The following is a 22,266-nucleotide window of genomic DNA, read 5'->3' on the forward strand; positions in this document are numbered from 1 at the left end:
TATAATTCAAACATTCAACTTACAGATAACCAGCCCATATGAGTGAAAAAGTTCACAAATTGTCATAAGATTATTTTTAATATCCCTCACCTATGATTAACGAAAGATTTATTCCAACATAAGTGGGCCAAAAAAATAGAATTTGCAGTAGTACATGCCTATAAACCCACATGCTGTTATCCCAGCTACTGAGACTGTTGCAAAGTTTATGATATAGTCTCTTGTACCTGCTGTTTTGTCAGATGGCAAATGTATGTAAGCCATAGAACCAGTAATTAAATGATATATTAATTGCACTGTTCTGTAAAGTTACTTTTAGTAGCAAAATTTCTTAGATTTGAGTTAAAAAATCATATATTTTCAGTATCCCAATACTGAGTATATATGAAAGGTGGATTTTGTGTGTGTGTTTTTGTTTTTGTTTTTATCTGGCATAAGAGCTTGAACTCAGGGCCTAAGTGCTGTTCCTAAGCTTTCATGCTGAAGGCTAGTGCTCTATTACTTTGAGGCACAGCTCCACTTCCTGTTTTCTTGTGGTTAATGGGAGATAAGAGTCCCACAGACTTTCCTGCCGAGGCTGGCTTTGAACCATGGTCCTCAGATCTCAGCCTCTTGAGCAGCTAGGATTACAGGCACCTGGCCGAAGGTATTTTATGCTAAGAAAGCTGTTTTTGTTTTTGCTTTGGGTCTGGTTGTGGGGCCTGAACTCTGGGCCTGGGCACTGTCCCTCAGCTCTTCAGCTCAAGGCAAGTGCTCTACCACTCCAGCCACTGCGCCACTTCTGACCTTTTTTTTTCTGCTTATGTGGTGCTGAGGAAGCGAACACAGGGCCTCATGTATGCAAGGCAAGCGCTCTACCACTGAGCCACCTTCCCAGCCCAAGAAAACTGTTGAATAACAGTAGGTCCATTTGTTTTTACAAACAAAAGAAATTTCTGCTTTTATCATTTCTTATTTGTGATTATTAGACAGGTAAACTATCTGTGCCATATCTTTACTTTTTGTTGTTGTTGGTTGTGGGGCTTCAACTCTGGGCCTGGGCTCTGTTCCTGAGCTCTTTAGCTCAAGGATAGCCCTCTACCACTTGAGCCACAGCACCACTTCTCATTTTCTGGTGGTTTATTGGAGATAAGAGTCTCACTGAGTTTCCTGCCCCGGCTTGCTTTGAACGGTGACACTCATGTTTCAGCCTCCTGAGTAGCTAGGATTATAGGCATGAGCCATGAGCCAGGGTGTCTTGTATATCTTTACTTCTTAAAGTTATGGAATGAGTCTTTAAAAAATATATTTTTAATAGAAAGAGAAGTAACTTATTACTGTTTGTGTAATGCCTGTTTCCCTTCCTTTTAGTGTTCTAATATCGTTCTATAATGCTGAAGATGAGTCAAACATTCTCTTACCCAAGCTGCCCACATTACCAAAAAAGTAAGTATCAGAGTTGTATTTCTTTGGACTTAATCTTGCAGGTTAATCTGCTTTAAATATTGGTACATACTTCTCTCATGAGTATCATTTTACCTTTGTCTCTCCTTTCTCTCATTATAGCAGCACCTCAAAAATATTTAGGTAAAATATACTTTTTTGTTGTTTTCAAATAAAATAATGTTTTTTTTTAGTTGAAAGAACATGGTTGAAAGATGACTCAATTTATTTTTATATTGTAGTGAGGAGAATTCTGATGAAATTATTAAACGCTTGGGAGATGTCAGGTAAATCTAATTTAAATAAGTCACTTTTCATATTGGAGGAACATTTCCAAATTTTCAGGAGCAAATCTTTTGTTATGTTATCTCATTGTAGACACGCTGTGTCTTCAAATAATAGATGTCACCGTCTTGCTGTTTTTACTGTGTGCTCGTTCTTTGTTTCGTGTGTTAGCAGTAATGCAGTATACTTGTTTTTAATAAGTAAAAGGGGATAGTACTAGAATTTTTAAAATTTCAATTTTAATTATCCAAGTTCTTCATTGTGTCATATCCATAATAAAACTGTTTTGTTATTGGCTGTATGTGAATACAATTATTAGTATGTTATGTTACTATAAATGCTTAATGTTAGCTATAAGAAATATATATTGTTCTTTGGAAACAAAAGAAATGGCCTGCTGTGATTGAATATTGAGAGTTGCTGTGTTTGCTTAGTGTATCAGTTTTCCCCACAGAGGAATTTTAGCACTCAGATTAGATTAAAGCAGTAACAATTGATATTTTGGCTAAAAAAACCACAGTCATCTAAAAGAGAGAAGAGGAACCAGCAGGAGGGAGAAAGGAAAAAGAGATGGTGAGGGAAGGTGAATATATATGTATGACAATACCAGCATGAAGCCCTACAGAAACTTAGGAAGGAATAGATAGGGAGGAAGGATAGTTAAGAAAGAGTAATATAGATTAGGAGTAAATTTGATCAAAGTGTATTATATTCATGTTGTAAATATCACAGTGTAACACTTTTGTACTATAAGTTCATGCTAATTATTTTTTAAAGATAGTGTAGAAATAAAATCCACAAATATAAAAAACACCCACAATCATCTGTGTTGTTCACTGGTTCTCTGCTTGTTACATTTTTTTATTAGATTAAATATTCTTGTCCTTGGAGGAAGCTCTGGATTTATTGAGCTTTATGCTTATGGGATGTTCAAAATTGCTCGAGTCACAGGAGTGAGTTTTTCTTTTAGGTTTCCTGTATTATTTCTCTTAAAATATAGTGGCTAGTTTACTTATGGAATAAGAATAACATAGTAAGTTTTATTTTTATTTTTTCAGTTTCAATTTGTTTTTAAATAATTAGAGGATTTTTTAAGCTAAAATAATGATATTACTATAGAGATGAGAAACTTTTGGTGGAATTACTCATGCTTTTTCCTTTAATGAAAAGATTGATCTGATCCACTTGACTGTGATTTAACTGGAGCCTAATGAAAGCTATCGGAAGCCACTCTTTGTTGAGTACTGAGTCTCCTACTACTGCTAAATCAGTCTTCTCCAGAGCCTTTTTCATCTCGCTCTCACAATTCCCCAAGGTGTAGAAAATATCATAGCCTTCAGGGAATTTGTTCATCAACCTTTGATGTGCAACTGTTGATGGGATTGGGATCAGAAGTTTTAATGTTTATAGGTCTTTGTGACTAGGAGGAGCCCTTTACCTGCTTTACCTACCTTTACCTGCTACATGAGTATAGCTGAAACCAGAAGTGTGTGTCACAGCTTTCTAAAGTTGTGTATAAATTGTTGCTTCCAGTATTACAAAGTGCACCCTAGCAGTGATACCACATGTATGAGGGTGTGTGATTATTTTGCAGATTGCTGGCACTTGTCTTGCATTGTGTCTATCAAGTGATTTGAAATCATTATCAGTGGTCGCAGAGGTTTCCACTGGTGATGCTTCAAAGGTTTCATACTTTCAGCTATGTAATTGTAGAGATTAAGAATATGTTTTAGTTTTTCAGTTGTTTTTTAGGGTGGTTGGTGCTGAGAGTTGACAGGACGTACGAGCATGCTGTCCACCACTGAGCTGGGTCCCCACCTCTGTGGGTTTGTATCTATATCTCACTGTATTCTAATGGGCAGCAAAATAAAACATCTCCGTGGAGTTTCTAAATTGTACATATTGAATGCTGTTGTAGTACTATTATTTTCCACATAAAAACAATGTTTTGATGATCTACAAATTGGTTCCTATAACAGAATTACTTGGTTTTGAGCATTTTCTTGGGACTCAGTTATTAGTAATAATAAGGGCTGATATTCATCATTTATTATATGCCAAACCCTTAGTGCCTTAAACACAACAACATATGGATAGGCACTGTTATTATACCTGAAGAAAGTACTGGACACATACAAAAGCTCATAATTGGAAAGTGATACTAGGCAGTCTGCATTCAGGTTCTGTGCCTTTTTTCTCCTTCTAATGAGAGGAAGGCTTGCTTTGTAATCCAGACTGGCCTAGAACTTCAGGTTCTCCTGCTTTAGCCTCCCAAGTGTTGGGATTACAGGTGTGCACCATTAGGCTCTAAACATGCTTTTTGTGTAAAACATTTAAGTATTGGTGAGGGCTCTTTTATTGTGTGTAGCATACATAATAAGATTAGGAAACTGTTTGGGCTCCTGTTATTTAGATTGTACCTTTGCTTTGCCAAGAAAACTTCCCCAGTGTTTCCTCTGAAAATCCTATATGTTTATCCTAAGTATGTGTGAATTTTCAAACAAAGTAGAACAAAAGGATAGAAGATGTGAGGACTGCTTAGTGTCTTCAATAGCATGCTGTTCAGTGTTCCAGAGCACCCTAGACATAGAATTCACAACAATGGTAGTACACATTTGTGTCTTAAGGCTGAGCAACTGTGATCACCAGGCTGTATTTGTGCTATAATAGAGCAGCTCTTTTTTTTCTGTGAAATTTGTAAAAGTTTTTTTTTTTGTTTTTTTTTTTTTTTTTTTTTTTTGTCCTGGGGCTTGAACTCAGGGCTTGGGCACTGTCCCTGAGCTTCTTTTGCTCAAGGCTGACATTCTACTACTTGAGCTACAGTGCCATTTTTGGCTTTTTCTGTTTATGTGGTACTGAGGAATCAAATCTAGGGCTTCATGCATGCTAAGCAAGCACTCTACAACTAAGCAACATTCCCAGCTAGTAATAGATTTTTTTTTAATGACAACTTCTGTGCGATACAACTGGTAAGGGATATTTTCTTTGTTTTTACCAGTAGTATTTTAATGCCTTTTGATGCCTTCCCTTGGTTCTGATGCCTCCAACTTGGTTATGTTTCAAAGGGGACAGAATTATGATTTGGTCTTCCTGATACTTAGTTACATCTTTGCTCCTCTTTAAGTTAGAGGATGCACACGTGTGCGCATGCACATGTGTGTGTATGTGTGTGTGTGTGTGTGTGTGTTTTACAGGAACAATTTATCTTTAAAAAAGTAAATACATCTGATTATGACTCAATTTATTCTTGTTTTTCAGCTTGAAACCAATCTGCTCTACTCCTTCTTACATGAAGTAACTCAGATGGCCAGGAAGTTTATTCACATTTCAGCTCTGTTGCAGGTATTTATTCATCACTTGCTTTCTAGTAGTATCTACTGTAACATTTGTAATTTTATTTTTTAAAACTGACGTCAGTTGGATGTCTATTCTGCTAATCTTACAATATTTATTAAAGCCAGAAAAAGTAATTTAATTAATCTACTCATCCAATCCTATCACCTCCAAATGAAAGGGAAAAAATAGTCAATCTTTTAAATGTTCCTGTTAATGTTACTTATACTTTATTGCAAATAAAATAGTCTTTTTATGATTTTAGGTTTTGATCATAACAAAGATACCCCAAATTAGTAGATAATTTTGTAGGTTAGCAGTTTGGACTAAACTCAGCCAGAAAGTTGTGGTGATCTGTACCTGGTATGGCTCATATCACCCAGCTTGATCATGCAAGCTGATATGTGTCCCTGGCTGAAGTGGCTTTGCCTCTGCCCTGCATCCCTCATCTTCTAGCCAGCTAGTCCTGTGCTGTTTCTAGGGTAGTGGCAGCAAAGGTTTCAAGAGTACACATTGAGGGATGGGAATGTGTCTCAGTGGTAGAATGCTTGCCTCACATGCATGAAACCCTGGGTTCGATTCCTCAGTACCATGTACACAAAAAAGGCTAGAACTGGAGCAGTGGCTTAAGTGGCAGAGTGATAGTCTTGAACAAAAGAAGCTCAGGGACAGTTGCCCAGGCCAAGTTCAAGCTCAGGACTAGCAAAAAATTAAATAAATAAGAGTGTAAGTTGAACTGTGGTTGGTGGGACACTTCTATAATCCAGCAATTGGGAGGCTCAGGCAAGAGTATTATAATATCAACTTGAGTTATATAGCAAGCTTGGGCTATATAACAAGATCCTGTCTCCCTCTCCGTCCCCTCAAAAAAAAGTGCAAGTCAAGATGTATAAACAACTTGAAAGCCCTGGCCTCAGCAGTGTTTTTTCTGCTATGTTCAGTTAGAGCAAGTTATAGGGCAGCCAGGTGCAAGGTGAGGAGAATAAGTCAGGATAGAAGAACTGTAAAGAATTCAGGCCATTTTTTTCATTATTGTTCTACCACAGCCATTAATTTACTTGATGGCAAATGTAACTAGGTGTCGAAATCTTTTAAGGGTCCTCTGACAGTTTAATAGTTGAACAAATTAACATTTTGACAGTGTAATAAAACACAGCTTAAATAATAAAATGTAAAAGATGTTTGTTTTACTAGGTATAGAAATGTTCTTTTGAAATGAAGGAAGGGGTAACACTGTGCAAAAAAGAAATGTACTCATTACCTTTCTTATGTAACTGTAACCCCTCTGTATATTACCTTTACAATAAAATTTAAGTATAAAAAAAGTTCCTTTCTAAAGTTCTAAGAATCATTGATTCTTTGGTAAAAATAGTTGTTACCAAACAGTTAGACCCTGGTGGCTTACACCTGTAATCCTAGCTACTTAAGAGGCTCAGATCTTAGGATCATGGTTCAAGGCCAGCCCAGGCAGTAAAGTCTATGAGACTTTTAGCTCCATTTAACCACCAGAAAATAGGAGGTAGCACTGTGGTTCAAGGTGGTAAGGAGCTAGCCTTGAGCAAAAGAGCTCAGGGACAGTCCCCAGACCACAAGTTCAAGCCCCACAATTGGAAAAAAAAAAAAAAGAAGTTACCAAAGGTTAGCTATGGTCTTCTCTTTTCCTTTGGCTTAACTAAGTTAATTAGGGTGGTTGAAAGTAAGTTCTGGATTTTTTGTGACCTTAAATAGCACATATTAGGTAGAATGTGGGTTTAAAATATTTTTTTCTTTTTGCTAATAGTATATAAATTTGTCACTGACATGTATGTGTGAAGTATGGGAAGAAATACTGATGCAGATGGATTCTCGTCTCACTAAGTTTGTGCAGGTAATGTAACTGATATTTCCTGTGGAAAGAGTTTAAAAGTCTATTTGCTTTATATGCTATATGAGAAAGGTCAGTTTAATTTATGAAATATTAAGACCATAATTTCTTCAGACAGCTTGGCCTAATGACTATTTTCACAGAAAATATTTGCAAAAAGGAGTCTATATTAGGTTTTGTTACTATAACAAAGTACCTGAACTTGGGTAATGTATACAGAAAAGAGGTTTATGTATCTTCCAGTTTTGTAGACTAGAAGTCCCAGATTGTGTGGCTCTGTTATTTTCTTCCTCTGGGAGATGGCATCTTGGCAGAGGGATCACTTTGTGACGCAGGAACCAGAAAGTGGAGAAGGGTGGTCTTGCTCTTTTAGAATAACTCACTCTGCAGGATCTAACCAGGTTCCTATGAGAACTACATTTTCTTCACATAGCAGCACCCTCAGTGACCTAACCACCTCCCAGTATGCCTTACCTCTTAAAGATTCCACTACCTCAGCAGCATCATAATACATGAACCGTTGGGGGACAAACCATATCAGATCCATAGCTGACTCTTCCACCATTGGAACAACTTAATGCAGTGGGTGTGCTTTGGGAATGAGGAAGCTATTGAAACAGCTGACTGGTTGTCTCCAGTCACTGAACCTCAGATATTTCCTGTATATAAGGGCTTGAGAGAAGACAGAGGAAAGAACAGTGAGTAGATGTACTTTATAAGCTGCAAAACATGTACCACATATTTCTTTTTATTTTATCTAGGAAAAGAACATAACCACATCAGTACAGGATGAATTTATGCACTTGCTGTTGTGGGGGAAGGCAAGGTAATAAACTCTTCCTTTTCCTCCCTTCTCCCCCGATTGGTTGTAGGGCTTGAACTCAGGGCCTATGTGCTGTCCTTAAGATCTTTTCGCTCTACCACTTTGAGCCACATCCCTGCTTCCAGTTTTTTGAGTGGTTAACTGGAAATAAGACTCTCACAGAGACTTCTCTGTTTGGGCTGTCTTTTTTTTTCTGTACTGGAGCCTGAACTCTGGGCCTAGGCTCTGTCCCTGAGCTCTTCAGCTCAAGGCTAGCACTCTACCACTTGAGCCACAGCGACACTTCAGGCCTTTTCTGCTTATGTAATGCTGAGGAATCCAACCCAGGGCCTCATGCATGCAAGGCAAGCACTCTACCACTGAGCCCAGCCCTGTCTGGGCTGTCTTTGAATCACAATCCTTAGATATCAACCTCCTGAGTAGCTAGGATTATAGGCATGAGCCACTGATGCCCTGTTTCACCTCTCTCTCCCCTTTTTAAATCAATTGATTTTAAAAGTAAATAAAAATGAATAATTCATTTGTCCAAATGAAATAGAAAATTCTGGTATAAAAAGAGTATTAGGAGTATAGATCTCCAGGTTTTTTGATACACCCTTTTGGGTTAATGTGATCATTTTGTACAGAAATTTTAGTTTTTATGTTGCCAAACTAAACTTTTTCTTTTTGGTATCTTAGAACTTTCCCCATCTTAAGCGCATGAAAAGGTTAATCTGTATTTACTTCTGGAATTATTTTTTATGGTTTTCATTTATTCCCTCCCGTGTTTCAGATGTGATTTCCATGGTGCTTTGTGGAAACCTCTGCCATCCTTTTCCTAAATGCTTACATTGGTACAATATGGCTTAGTGAGCATTGCCCTTTGCCTTACTAAGCCAAGTCCTTTTTAATATGCAGTGTATCCTCATGTGTACTTAAGTGTGTTAGGGTTATTTTTTTGTTTCTTTTTGTATACAAAAGAAAGTTGTATTTTTTTAAGAAAGTTTTATTTTTGTTGGGAGTAGTTTTACTTTGTTCCAAAATCTTGTTTTTTTCTTTGAAATCTATGATTTTAAGCAATGTGTACAGATTTTAGATGGAGAAATGACTAAAACATCCTTTTACATTGTAGTGCTGAACTTCAGCCCCTTTTGGTGAACCAGCTAACTGTAAAGGTGCTGTTAAAGTCATCATATTCCAGTATTCAGAAGTTGGTTATAAGTCATTTGCAGAGGTATAAAGATGATGGACATTGCTTTGGTCTTTCTGAAAATTTACCTTTATTGTCTGGCATTTTCTTCTGGAATCTTTCCTAGCTGAATTTTTTTTTTTTTTGTCAGTCATGGGGCTTGAACTTTGGGCCTGGGCACTGTCCCTCAGCTCTTCAGCTCAAGGAGAGTTTTCTACCACTTGAGCTACAGTGCCACTACCCTGAAAATTTTTTAATAATAATTTTTAGTGAGATTAAGTGATTATATAAATGTCACAAATTTCATAGTACTGTAGGATAGTGATATTTTGTTAAAATCACAAACACATTTTAACCTTTGCAAGGCAAATTGTCATTATCTTGGTCTATAAAGTTTGTGAATTCTATGAGCTTTGACAATATTTCTTCTGCTTTGGGTGATAAATATATTTCTTTCCTTTTGCTTAGTGTTAGCTGTTCCCTCTTTCCCTCTCATCCCTCCCTCCCTTGAGTTCTTTAGTTCATTTTCATCAATGCCCAGTGTAGCTGATGGGTTCCTCTGTTGTATTTTTTCACCTGTTTCCCTCTGATTCCATGCCCTCCTCCTAGCTTCCCTTAGATGTGTGCACATATATACCCCATATGAGGTCAAGAACATGGAGTCATTTAGAAATTATATGGCAGATTAAGTAGATGTCCTTTGTTTCTTGAGTCCTGTTTACTTTGTCGTATTTCCTTGCGTTTTGGATTTTAACATCCTCATATCAGGAAGAACATGTGCTATTTGTCTTTCTGCTCTTGTCTTACCTCACTCACACTGATTCATTTTAGTTCCATCCATTTCTCTGCATCTGGGTTGTTTCTATATCTTGGCTATTGATTGTGAATAGTGCCTAGCTGAAATTTTTGCATTGGCATTTGAAGGGGAATCTTGGCACACTCAAGGGTAAAGATTATTTCTGCTTCATGAAATAATTTTTCACTATCTTTTCACCAAGCAAGTCTCCCATCTGGATCCCCCCACTATACTATAAGGTATATTTTGAAATAGGGCATATATTCCTTTTTTTGTTCCACAGAGAAAATTGAGTATGTTGTATATTTTATCTTGTAAAACATATTGTGTATTTTTCATTCAACACCCTAGAATTTTGTTCTGAGTCTCATTTTACCAGGATGAAACTGAATTAGTTATATGGATGGCCCAAAGATAGTACATGGCAGAGCCACAATTCCTTTTAGTGTTCCAGGTCTCGTGTTGTTCCTATCCGTAGCTGCTTGAGTGACAGTTTTACAAGCGGATGCTGAATGTTCAGTTTAAATTTGTATACAGCCCGTTATGTAATGCCTTCTGCACTGGTCTTTCTATACTTTGTTCCACAAATGTCTGGTCTTTTTACTCTTCTTTTTCCTTTTCTTGCAATGCTCTGGGTCAAAACCAGGGTCTTGTATATGCTGGGCAAGGATTCTACTAGTGAGCTATATCCTCATCCCTGTAGAATGTGTATTCCTCAGTAAATCCAATAGAATACCTCTCACAGATGCTCCTGTTCCCTTCTTTTTGATCAGTCCCCATATTTTTTCACCAGTCCCCATATTAACTCATATTACACTTATACCCTTGTCCTATGCATTCCCCTCAAGGTATTTATGGCCATTGGGAAGATTACACTGTATGATTGTGTGGTTGAGACCTGTCTCCCCTGTTATGCTGTAATTTCTGTGGTCACAAGGACCTGATTCTTGTCAGCTTTCTGTCCCTAGCATCTAGCACAATGTCTGACACAAAGTTGGATCTCAAAAACTATTTGTTTAGTATCGGATAGATATGGGTGAACAAGATTGCCTACTGGCTCTCTTTAAAGTGCCAAGATTGGGGCTAAGGGGTAGCTTAGTGGTTGAGCACTTGCTAGCTTATGCAAGGCCCTAGCTTCATCCCTAGCATTGCGCCTCCCCTCAGATAGTGCCAGGACTGTGAAACACAATTTGTTCATATAAAATTTAATCGTATTGTCATGTATATTCATTTCAGTAGATGATAGCCAGATGATTGTGCTTATGTTTATAGAACTAGAGATACAATTTTTTTAATGGCAAGAAAATTAAATAGTTACCTTAAATTTTTATTTCTGAAAAATTGGAACTGTCTACCACTGCCTACCACCCTGACTAAGTAATGATACTATGTCTCCTGTGACTAAGTAATGATACTATGTCTCCTGTTGTGCTAGTGGCTCAGAGTCTTTATTGTATTATTTGAGTGAACTGAAAGGAATGGCTTCATGGAAGCAAAAATACAAACCCCTTGGACTGGATGCTATGGGAATTGAAGGTAGTGATTTAATTTCTCAACAGAATATATTAGGTATAGTTTACTTATTTAACAAGGACTATTTCTTTATATTTTTTATTTCCTTTTAGATGCTATTGATTGTGAATATTTACATTTGAAATTAATAAGAACCTTACACACATACCTGTAATCCCAGTGCTTGGTATGCTAAGGCAAAAGGATTGTAAGTTTATTTAATCATACAAAGAGTTTCAAGTCTATGAAATTTAACTTTGATTCAGTTTTTAATCTATTTATATTTGGCTAGTATGTCCAGTACAGTAAGATACAGTTTAGGAATACATTTTACTTTCTCTTTCTGTTGAGCTGTTTTTCTTTTCTTTTCTTTCTTTCTTTTTTTTTTTTGGTGCCAGTCTCAGAACTTAAACTCAATTCCTGAGTGCTGTCCCTGAGCTTTTTTTCTCAAGGCTAGCATTCTACCATTTGCTCCATTTCTGGCTTTTGGTGATTAGTTGGAGTTTATGAATCTCCTGGATTTTCCTGTGTGGGCTGTCTTTGAACTGCAGGCCTCAGATCTCAGCCACCTGAGTGTCTAGGATGAGGCGTGAACCGCCACAGCACCAAGCTTCTCAGACTCTCTTGTCATTCCTGGCTGTTGGCTCTTTGAGCTTTCTGCACTTGGCTTCTCCTGGAGAACTTTGTCACTCACCAGTATTCAGTACTTCTGAAACTAGTTTTAAGTTGTTCTTTACTCTTTATTTTTCTAAGTTTATAATACATATGCTTCCTCCTGTTCACTGTCATTATGATTGGGCTCTAGAAAGTGAAAACCCCAGCACTTGCTCAGAAGACAAAGTGAGAGGAGAAATGACATTGCTTTTCCTGTGTTTTGGAATATTTTTGGAATTTACATTTGCTGAGAGCAAATATGATATACTAAGTTTTCTAGGATTACCTCTCACGATGAATAGAAAGTATTTAACTTCTTGATCCTCTTAAGTAGAAAAAATGTCACTACGAAGGGTTACAGATGGAGGAACAGAGCAGTGGGGGAGGGCTTTAGTGTGGTCTGGTTGTGTTAGGTAGGGGTGAAGGTATTAGTTAGGTAGAACACAGAAAACTTTGTTTTTCACTGGTGCTGCAAGAGAATGTTAGTTACCTTACTTGATAACATAGGAGTGCTGCAATCTTTGATTTCCTAGTAGGGTGATTGATACTGATCCACCTCTCAGTGATATTATGAAACATAAAAAAAAATACTTGTACTGCTGGGAATGTAGCTCACTGGCACACTGTTGTCTAGTATGCACAGGCTCCCGGTTCAGGTCTTAGGACCTCAAGGAAAATCAGTACAGGTATTATTTGCTTACTGTAATTATCACATAGAAGTAAACTTAAAGAGTTTATAAAAATTGAACTCATCTCTGTATTCAGAAAGTTCACCAAAATGAAAATGAGTTTGATTTATAATACTTAACGTTTTTTCATTTGTGTCAAATCCAAGAGAGTTCAATTTTTGAGACCTCATTTATTTGTTGGACTAAAAGATTAGTTTCATAAAATGATGTCCAGTGGTATCAGACATTGTGACATAACATAAGTTTATAGTAGTAACTTCCTCTTGGAGTCAGTTTTTTTTTTTTTTTTTTACTGATTAGTAATTTTTTAACAAAAAATGTGGGAAAATTTTTTCCTCACTTACTTGCAGAGTTAGGAAAAGAATTCATATGTCACAGAATGCTGGGAAAGATTCAGTTTTTTGGAAACACAGTTACAACCAGATAGTATCATTTATTTGCTTAATTTTTGAAAGAATCGAGATGTGTTTTGTTTTTGATTGCCTTAATTTTAGGAATGTAATAATGTTTGGCTTGTAAAATCTGCTCTTCTAAGGGCTTAAATCCTGACAAGACAAAGAAGAACAGTAAGGTTTATTTTACTCTGTGACAGTTGAACAGTACTACATGAACTGCACATGACTTTTTTTTTCTGATTTGTTTATCTTTTCAGAGTTATAGACATTAGTATAAAGAATTTCAAGGCATTTTTCCAGTGGCTTTCTGTGGGTAAGTTAACTTTAACATTGTTGTTTTAACACTTTTGAAAACTGTGGAAATACATCTTAGATTTGAATTAGTCTGTTAAAATTTCAAATACTTATAAAATAGTATAATGAGCCTCCTTGTTTCCTTCTTTCACCCAGCTTCAACTGTTGTCCATCTATGGCAGTCCTATTTCACCTACTCCATGATTCCCCCATAGAAGTATTAAAGCTAATTTGTAACACCTGTGCCCCTTACACTCACTAGTACAGTGATCCCTTACCTATCTTGGGAGTTAAGTTCCAGACAACCCCGTGATAAGTGAAAATCCCATGCTCTATTGTGGTTCATTTATTGCTCTGGAAAGTAACTACCTGATAGGTGAGGGATCACTATTTCTGGTTTGTTTCGTTTTGTTTTTTAACCCTGGGATGCAATGAAGCTACAATACAGCGAGGGACAACTGCATTTCCTTAGGTTAAAATTTAATGTTTGAGCCCTTGCTATATATTGGGCACGGGTATAAGATTTTCAAAAAGCCCTTCAGTAGCTTGTGTTACATTTTACACTCTGTTCTTCAGTCTCTAGAGCTGTGTGGTCCATGGTGGTAACCACTAACTAGCCTGTGGCTGTTGAATTGATGGAAATCATCTAAAATTACACATTTAGTTATGTAGTCAGGCTAGCCTCTTTGAAGTTCCTAGGACTCACAGATGATCACTGACAGCACAGAACTGGGATCTTGCTATTACATTTTCATGGGCAGTGGTGCCCTTGCTAAGTGGTACACAGACTTCTTTAGGACTTTCTTTGTAATGCCACTACGTCTTTGCCATTGGGTAGGCAGTTTAATTAACAAATACCTGTTGACTTCACATGAGATGGTTTGATCACCACTCTGAGGTACTTGCATTTTTTTAGGCCCATTTATACTGCTATTTTTGTGAAGTATATTCTTTAAATAATGAAACAAACATTTCTCTCCAACATATGCAACATTTAGTTTTATGTCTCATATTTGTTAAAATTTAGAGTGAAATACAAGATAAATTCCTTTTGATATGCTAATACTGCAAAGTGTCCAAATGTTCAGTTTTAATATTACAAAAGCAGACTTTATGCTTATCACTCTACTATAGTTACTTTTGTTTAAAACCTGAATGTGATCTTAAGTTACTTGAATTCTTGGTTGGATATTTTTGTTTGTTTCCTTTTTTTCAACTATATGATTGATAGTTGGAATAGGGAACTGGAGTTTTTTCAGGCTAGCTTGTTGCAGATCTGAGTTTTAATTAGAATAAATTGCAATATTAAAAGTAGGACTTTAGAAATCCTTTCTCTGATGGGATTAGTGGTTTAGTTTTACTTATAATTATTGCGTGCTCTAACTAAGCATCAGCAGTAGAAGAGCAGTGAGTAACGGCTCAGTTCTTATCTCCAGAATGTGACACTGTTGTCACCCTGGCTTTGTCACTGACACAAGGTTATAACTTTGTTGTCTTTTTTTTTGTAAAATGTAATTTCCATGAAGGCATTTTTACTGCTCTGTCCCCAGCAGCATAATCAATAAGGTTTTGTTTGGGGTGAGGACCAACAATCCTGAATATATTTTAGATCCTGATTAAGTCAGATTTTAGTTCATACTAAATTGTTCAAAGAGAAAGTTTTTTGTAGTAAAAAGAAACTGTTCAAATGGAAAATTTAGTTCAGTAAACCTCATTTGGTCTTTGAGGTATATCTGTAATAAAAATTACATTTCAAGATAATTTTTAACTTTGTATTTCCAGCCATGTTGAGAATGACCGAAGACCATGTGCTTCCTGAGCTGAATAAGGTATGCACAGAAGTACTTATGGCCAGCCCTGTGTGTCAGCAGGTTCCATCTCAGTAGATTCAACCAACCACCAATGAAAAATATTCTGAAAATAATGCATCTGTTCCAAACATATGTACTTGTTTTTCTCTTTACTATTCCTTACACAATACAACAATAGTTATTTACATCGTATTAGGTGTTACAAGCACTCTAAATGGGATTTAAAGTGTACAGGAGGATGTGTTTTCTTATATAAAGATCTTGAGCACCTGAGGATTGTGTTATCTGTGGGGGTCTTAGAACCAATCTCTCAGATAACAGGGGACACCTGTGTAATTTCCTTACCTATTGTCCTGATTGAGCTCAGCCTTGCTCATGGTTTTGGTACTCTTACAGAGTTAGATAACAGGACGTTGGTCTTGTTATCTAAATAAATTTGAGTGGTTGCATAATATTTTCATCTCGCGGAATACTGTTACGGATATTTGAATTTACAATTTTCATGTTTGAATGAGGTTGTATAATTCTTACAACATAGCATCCTTATACTCTTTAACTGCCTTAAGTCTTTTTATTATTGTGAAAATATTGTACAGAGGGGGTTACAATTACATGGGCAAGATAATGAGTACACTTCTTATCAAGCATTGTAGCCTCCTCCTTTGTTTCCCCTTCCCATCCCCGCTCCCCCACTTAACCCTCCTCCCCCCCCCACCAAAGTTGTAAAGTTCGTTTTCGACATATGACTTGTACATCTCATTTTTTTTAGTCCAGTCGTGGGGCCTGAACTCTGGGCCTGGGCGCTGTCACTCAGCTCTTCAGCTCACGGCTAGCGCTCTACCACTTGAGCCACAGCGCCACTTCCAGCTTTTTTTTTTGCTTATGTGGTGCTGAGGAATCGAACCCAGGGCCTCATGCATGCAAGGCAAGCGCTCTACCACTGAGCCACTTTCCCAGCCCTTGTACATCTCATTGTAGCAATGGGTCCACCTGTATCCCTACTTAAATGATTTGTTTTTTTCCCTTCCCCTCCACAAATTATAACAACATCAAATACAGTGATAGCAGGGGTTATTCCGTGGGGGGGGGGGACATACAAATGAACAAAGAAATAATCTTATAAATGTGATAGGAACAATCGCATGAAAGAAAAAAAAAACATTTGAATACATATCTTAGGGTTCATTTCCCTAACATCAACTTATCTGACCTTTTTGGCTTGACTCAGACATATACTAAGTATTGAAAACAAGGGAAACCATGGGACCTATGTTTCTTTGGGCCTGGCTTCCTTCACTTAATATAATTTTTTCCAAACCTTTCCATTTCCTAACAAATGGGGAAATGTCATTCTTTCTGATGGAGGCATAGAATTCCATTGTGTATATATACCACATTTTCTTGATCCACTCCATCTACTAAGGGGCATTTGGGTTGGTTCTATATCTTATGCCTTAAGTCTTAAATGCATTTTTATTTTCCTTGAAATATAAGTACTTAAATGTTGTACCTAAGTTGAAGCCTGGAAATGAGCAGTTTCTTTCTGTGAGGATGTGGAAAGAAGCATTCCCTGAAAGCGAGCTTAGAGAACAGCCAGCCTCCTCCTTGCTCTCCACAGCCCACTCACCTGCACCCAGGCCCAAACTGTGGATTCAGGCAAATTATTGGGAAGCTTTCTTTTTACCGTGATTTGTTTTCTTTTTGCCCCTTTTTGTTAATAGATAACTCAGAAAGATATCACATTTGTTACTGAATTTCTTACTGAACATTTCAATGAGGAAAGAAATAGCTATTTTTACAATTAAGTCACTTTGAAAATAATCACAGCAAAGATGGTTCATGGTTAAAAAGTAATGAGCAATTACTTTTATAAAAAGACTAATTTTAAAAAGACTAAACATAAAGTCTATAAGTAGACTTCTGTCTGTATGTATCTTACAATCTGCAAAAAACTAAATGCAATGGATAGCTGTTTTATAAAATACATATTGAGTTTGTTAATTTTAAGATTATTTTCTTAATATTTTGAGCTTTTAGAAATAAACTATGTTTGTTCTTTCTAGGCTCCAGACTTTTCTAATCGAAAAAGAAAATACTTTAATGTTGAAAAAGTTGGTCAGGTATGGGCTTTCTATTGAACTTGGTTTGATTTTTAAGAACGAATTTTAAGACTTTGTACTGTTAATTCATATTATCTAAATTTTATGGAAAATAATACAATGCCAGTATAACTGGCATTGTTGTTTATTTTCTCAGCTGTCTTTGATGTACAGCTTAATAGAAGACAGCTAATTTTAATGTCTACCTATGTGTTTATTCTGTTTTAATATGCTAATTTGCTTAATGTATATAAGGAAAATCTAACTTCAAGCAGGTGTGTGTCCTTGGAAAGGAGAAAGTACTGAACTAGTTTTGTCCTTTAACTGAGGATATTCTTTAATATTATACAAAATCCTTCCAAGTGTTGGTCTCTTGGAAGTTTTTAATGTGGAATCTAAAATTGTGTTTAGTAGACACTTCATACTCAGTTTCATTAAAAATCTCTCCATCTTCCTTGCACTTTGAAAGGCACTTTTACTCATGCTTGTTTTCATAGCATCATAACTTGGTCTTTTTAGAAATATTGGTTCTGTGGCTTTTACAGATCTTTTTAAGTACTGACGCCTTCCATTATACATTATAAATATGTGACTTCAGTCTACTCTAATCAGTCTTTAGTTACTGTGAAGCTGTCAGGCACTCAGTAACAGATGCAGGTGCCAACATTTTGAGTTTTGCTTAAAAGTTGCTTTTTTTTTTTGAGACAGGGTCTTGCTCTATAGGCCTTAAACTTGTGATATTCCTGCCTCATCCTCTTCTAAGTGCTGGAATTACAGGCCTTTAGAACCAAGTTTAGCTGAAATGTTATTTGCAATAAATATTTTAGGTTGTTTTGTTCAAAGTCACTTTATTTTCAAAAAAATACCTGCCAAAAGTAAGAGTTTGAGGGGGTAGAGGGATGGATGAGTATGCATGTTCAAAGGGGTAACATTGACCAAGACATATTTGTCCATAAGCTGAACCATGGCAACTCCTTGTACATCTATTTAATAAAATAAATAAAAATTTTAAAATTAAAAAATACCTCACAAACATCTAAGTATGAAGAACCAGTTTGTCCCCTAGTCTTTTGTTTCTAAGTAAAAATGGAATGTCATTTTTAAAATATTTATTTATTTATTATTGTGAAAATACTGTACAGAGGGGTTACAATTACATGGGCAAGATAATGAGTACGTTTCTTATCAAGCATTGTAGCCTCCTCCTTAGTTTCCCCTTCCCATCCCTTCCCATCCTCCCCCTTGGAATGTCATTTTTTATAAAATGTCTGCCTTTACAACTGAAACAAGACAGTTTCAGTTTTTCTTCAAGACAACTTTGCATGCTTTGATGTGTTGTAAAATCACCCGTGTGCCTCCTAACTCTGACTCAAAAAACGTTAAAAGATCTGCCATCAAGACTTGAGAATTAACAATTTAATAGTTCTATCAGGATAAATGAAACTGAATATGTGACAAAGAACACAAGAATTTGGTCTACTAGGTGAGGGGTGCAGGTACTGGCTGTTCTTTCTTCCACACCTTCAGTGCAAATGTTGACACCGTGAAAGGGCAAGTGACACCTTGGCACTAAAGCTGGCATTAACCTTGTAGTCAATGGAAGCATGCTGAGCACTCTCAGGGATGGGGCTACACTGTGAGAACTGCCCTTGTGGAGCATACTGTCAGTTGGTACTTGTAAAACTAAAATATAGCCCTGATAGGTAAGGTTAAAATATATCTTGAAAATGAACCACAAAATGTAAACTCTGGTTTCTACATTTACTATACTCTGACCATTTAAGTCATTTTCATGTTGTCTAGAATTTGTCACCTCACTTAGAAAAATAATGTACCTTCAGAGAACCTGGCAGTACAACAAGATAACTTAGTAACTAGAATAATGTTAAATACATATTAGAGCCTGAATCATTGCTTAACTGAAAAAAATTTAAACTATTTTTAGTATTTGAAAGATGAAGATGATGGCCTTGTGTCACCCCCTAACACGGAAGGAAACCAGTGGTATGACTTCCTCCAAAACAGCAGCCATCTTAAAGGTACTTTATGAACCAAGCAGATGTTGGCCATGTTTATACATATTTGAGATTAAAGAGTAACCTCAAAATTTGTCTAATTTCTTCAGGCTTACTTGGCATGTCCATTTTATTTGATTAGAGAACAGCATTTTAACAAGTAGAGTATGATGTCACCATGATAGATAGAAAACACCCTGAAATTAACTGTGCTGTGGTACATTAACTATGCTGACACTAAAATTATTTTTTCCCTCCTGACACCAGCCAGTTATGATACCAGCTGAAGGTCCTGCAATGCAATTCATTGCAATTATGACACTGAGCACCCACAATGATCATTAGCCTCCAGAGGGAGGAAGGCTCAGTCTGCTAGACTCCTCACATCACATCAGTCCCAAGAGCTAGGTTCCCTTACCCACACCTCTGTGGGACTTGACTATGGGACATATGTCCCAACTTTCTCCCTTAAGTTGGCATAGCTTCCAGACTGGTGTACAATGCTCAGGAACACATTCAGCTTTCCTTTCCAGACTGTTTGTAATAAAAATTTAACTTGGGCATAGCCCAGTGGAAAACATCATTCAGGGTTTGATATGGAGGAAGAGGCCACAGCTTTTAGATCCTCCCAGCACTCAACATGTTCATCAACCAGGGAGCCATCCAAACCTCCCCAGTGTCTTTTTTTTTAATTATTAAGAAGGTTAGTAAAGAAGGGTTATGGTGGGCTGGGAAGTTGGCTCAGTGGTAGAGGGCTTGCCTTGCATGCATCAAGTCCTGGGTTTCATTCCTCAGGACCACATAAGCAGAAAAAGCTGGAAGTGGCTCTGTGGCTCAAGTGGTAGGGTGCTAGCCTTGAGCTGAAGAGCTGAGGGACAGCTCCTAGGCACAGAGTTCAGGCCCCAGGACCAGAAAAAAAGAAAAAGAAAAAGAAAAGAAAAGTTATGGTTACGTAAGGCAGGTAAAGATTACATTTCTTTTTTTGACAATGTCACCCTTTCCCTTGCTCTCTCCCAGTTTGTCTTGGGTTTTTGATGGAGGCTTCATTATAATGATTTAGTCACTGGGGTAGAATTCAACCCCAAGCCCCGATTCCTTTCCTGCAGTCTGGCAGATGGAGCTGAAACTTATAAGCTTCTGGTTAAGGCATAGACTTTCCACGCCACCCAACCCTGAGGCTTTGCAGGAACCTGCCAGAGTGGCCACATTAAAATTGGCCATCATGGGCTGGGAAGATGGCTCAGTGGTAGAGCGCTTGCCTTGCATGCCTGAGGCCCTGGGTTCGATTCCTCAGTACCACATAAGCAAAATGAAAAAAGCCGGAAGTGGAGCTGTGACTCAAGTGGTAGAGCTCTAGCCTTGAGCTGAAGAGCTGAGGGACAGCGCTCAGGCCCAGAGTTCAGGCCCCACAACCGGACCCCCCCCAAAAAAATTAAAATTGGCCATCACATTTACTACTCAGGATATCTGGGTTTCAGGAGCTGAGTTTTGGGAACTGGCGACAAAGGCAACATGTTTTTCTGTAATTACCTAGTATGTCACCTCTTGAACCTTAAAGTGCTGAAATGATTATTTTTTTTTACCTAACACAGCTGGTAAGGGAAGTGCTGAGTGTGGGAGAGACAGTCTCAGAGCCATTTGAGCTGGTGGGCCTGAGTCACAGCTTGATTCACAGCTCTTTTCATCCCAGGCAGTTCCAGAGGCCCAGTAGGCCTCTTTGTTTTTTTTCCTTTTAAGTTGGAGAATAAGATGAGTTCTTATGGATATTGTAATACTGTATAAAAAAGCCATTTTAAAATAAAAAGCATACTGAATACAACAGCAAAAAAGAAACAAAGCTAGCAGTGGCAGAGTATCCTGGACTGCTGCTGCTATCACATTGTGGCAGAGTTGAGAAGAAAGAACAGGTTTCAGTACATAGCTTATGGTTTCCAATGCCTTCCATTTTTCTAATAGCCAATAGCATTTTACTGTTGGGCTTTGGTGTAGGACTAAGCATGAGAAGGACCAAGCGAATGTAGTTGTATTAAGTGGACTGGATTGAAGGGAGATTCTGGTCATTTATTTTAACAAGGTATGTCGAAAGTATAATGAGAATTCCACCATGAAAAAGTATGGACTATAGTAATCAAAACAGCTTGGTATTGGCATAAGAACAGACCTCAGGACCAATGGAATAGAATTGAAAACCCAGAAATGAACCTACAGACCTATAGCCATCTAATCTTCAATAAGGGAGCTAAAACAATAGAATGGAAGAAAGACAGCCTCTTCAGTAAATGGTGCTGGCAAAATTGGTTAACTACATGCAGAAAACTAAAGCTAGATCCTTATATATCACCCTGCACCAGAATCAACTCCAAATGGATCAAAGACCTTGAACTCAAAGCAGACACTCTGAAAACATTACAGGATGGAATAGGAGAAACCCTAGGTCTCCTTGGCTCAGGCCGAAATTTTCTGAATAGAGACCCGGAAGCACAACAAATCAAAGAAAGGTTGGACAAATGGGATTGCATAAGGTTGCAGAGCTTCTGCAGGGCAAATGACATAGCTAGCAAGATCAATAGAAAGCCCACGGATTGGGAGAAGATCTTTACTAGCCATACAATGGACAAGGGTCTCATATCTAAAATATACTTGGAACTCAAAAAATTAAACCACCCAACAACAAATTCCTCAAAGAAACAACTGCCCAATAAATAAGTGGGCGAAAGACTTAAAGAGAAGCTTCTCTGAAGAAGAAAGAAGGATGGCCAATAGACACATGAAGAAATGTTCAACATCCCTAGCCATAAAAGAAATGCAAATCAAAACAACATTGAGATATCACCTCACTCCAGTTAGAACAGCAAAAATCAAGAACTCTAACAACAACAGATGCTGGAGGGGATGGGGACAGAAAGGAACCTTACTTCATTGTTGGTGGGAATGTAAACTTGTTCAACCACTTTGGAAAGCAGTATGGAGGTTCCTCAAAAGACTTCACATAGATCTCCCCTATGATCCAGCAATCCCACTTTTGGGCATTTACCCAAATGTTTACAAACAAGACCACACTAAAGCTACCAGCACAACTATGTTTATTGCAGCATTATTTACCATA

General features: G+C 37.3%; 1 protein-coding gene across 1 annotated transcript in view; it reads left to right on the top strand.

Moving 5' to 3' along the window:
* Positions 1 to 1,327: 1,327 nt before the first annotated feature.
* The window catches only part of LOC138827228 (anaphase-promoting complex subunit 4-like), a 28,759-nt gene continuing 7,820 nt past the window's right edge, over positions 1,328 to 22,266 (top strand). Inside the window, 16 exon segments of the mRNA XM_070022722.1 lie at positions 1,328 to 1,424; positions 1,539 to 1,566; positions 1,665 to 1,709; positions 2,576 to 2,660; positions 3,302 to 3,433; positions 4,966 to 5,049; positions 6,821 to 6,907; positions 7,666 to 7,730; positions 8,839 to 8,940; positions 11,127 to 11,260; positions 12,790 to 12,814; positions 13,199 to 13,254; positions 15,018 to 15,064; positions 16,768 to 16,851; positions 17,110 to 17,166; positions 19,091 to 19,184. Of these exon segments, the coding sequence (XP_069878823.1) occupies positions 1,328 to 1,424; positions 1,539 to 1,566; positions 1,665 to 1,709; positions 2,576 to 2,660; positions 3,302 to 3,433; positions 4,966 to 5,049; positions 6,821 to 6,907; positions 7,666 to 7,730; positions 8,839 to 8,940; positions 11,127 to 11,260; positions 12,790 to 12,814; positions 13,199 to 13,254; positions 15,018 to 15,064; positions 16,768 to 16,851; positions 17,110 to 17,166; positions 19,091 to 19,184 (1,222 nt within the window).

This window comes from Dipodomys merriami, unplaced genomic scaffold (assembly GCF_024711535.1).
Source record: "Dipodomys merriami isolate MVZ:Mamm:240054 unplaced genomic scaffold, mDipMer1.0.p SCAF_1520, whole genome shotgun sequence".
NCBI classification, from domain to species: domain Eukaryota; kingdom Metazoa; phylum Chordata; class Mammalia; order Rodentia; family Heteromyidae; genus Dipodomys; species Dipodomys merriami.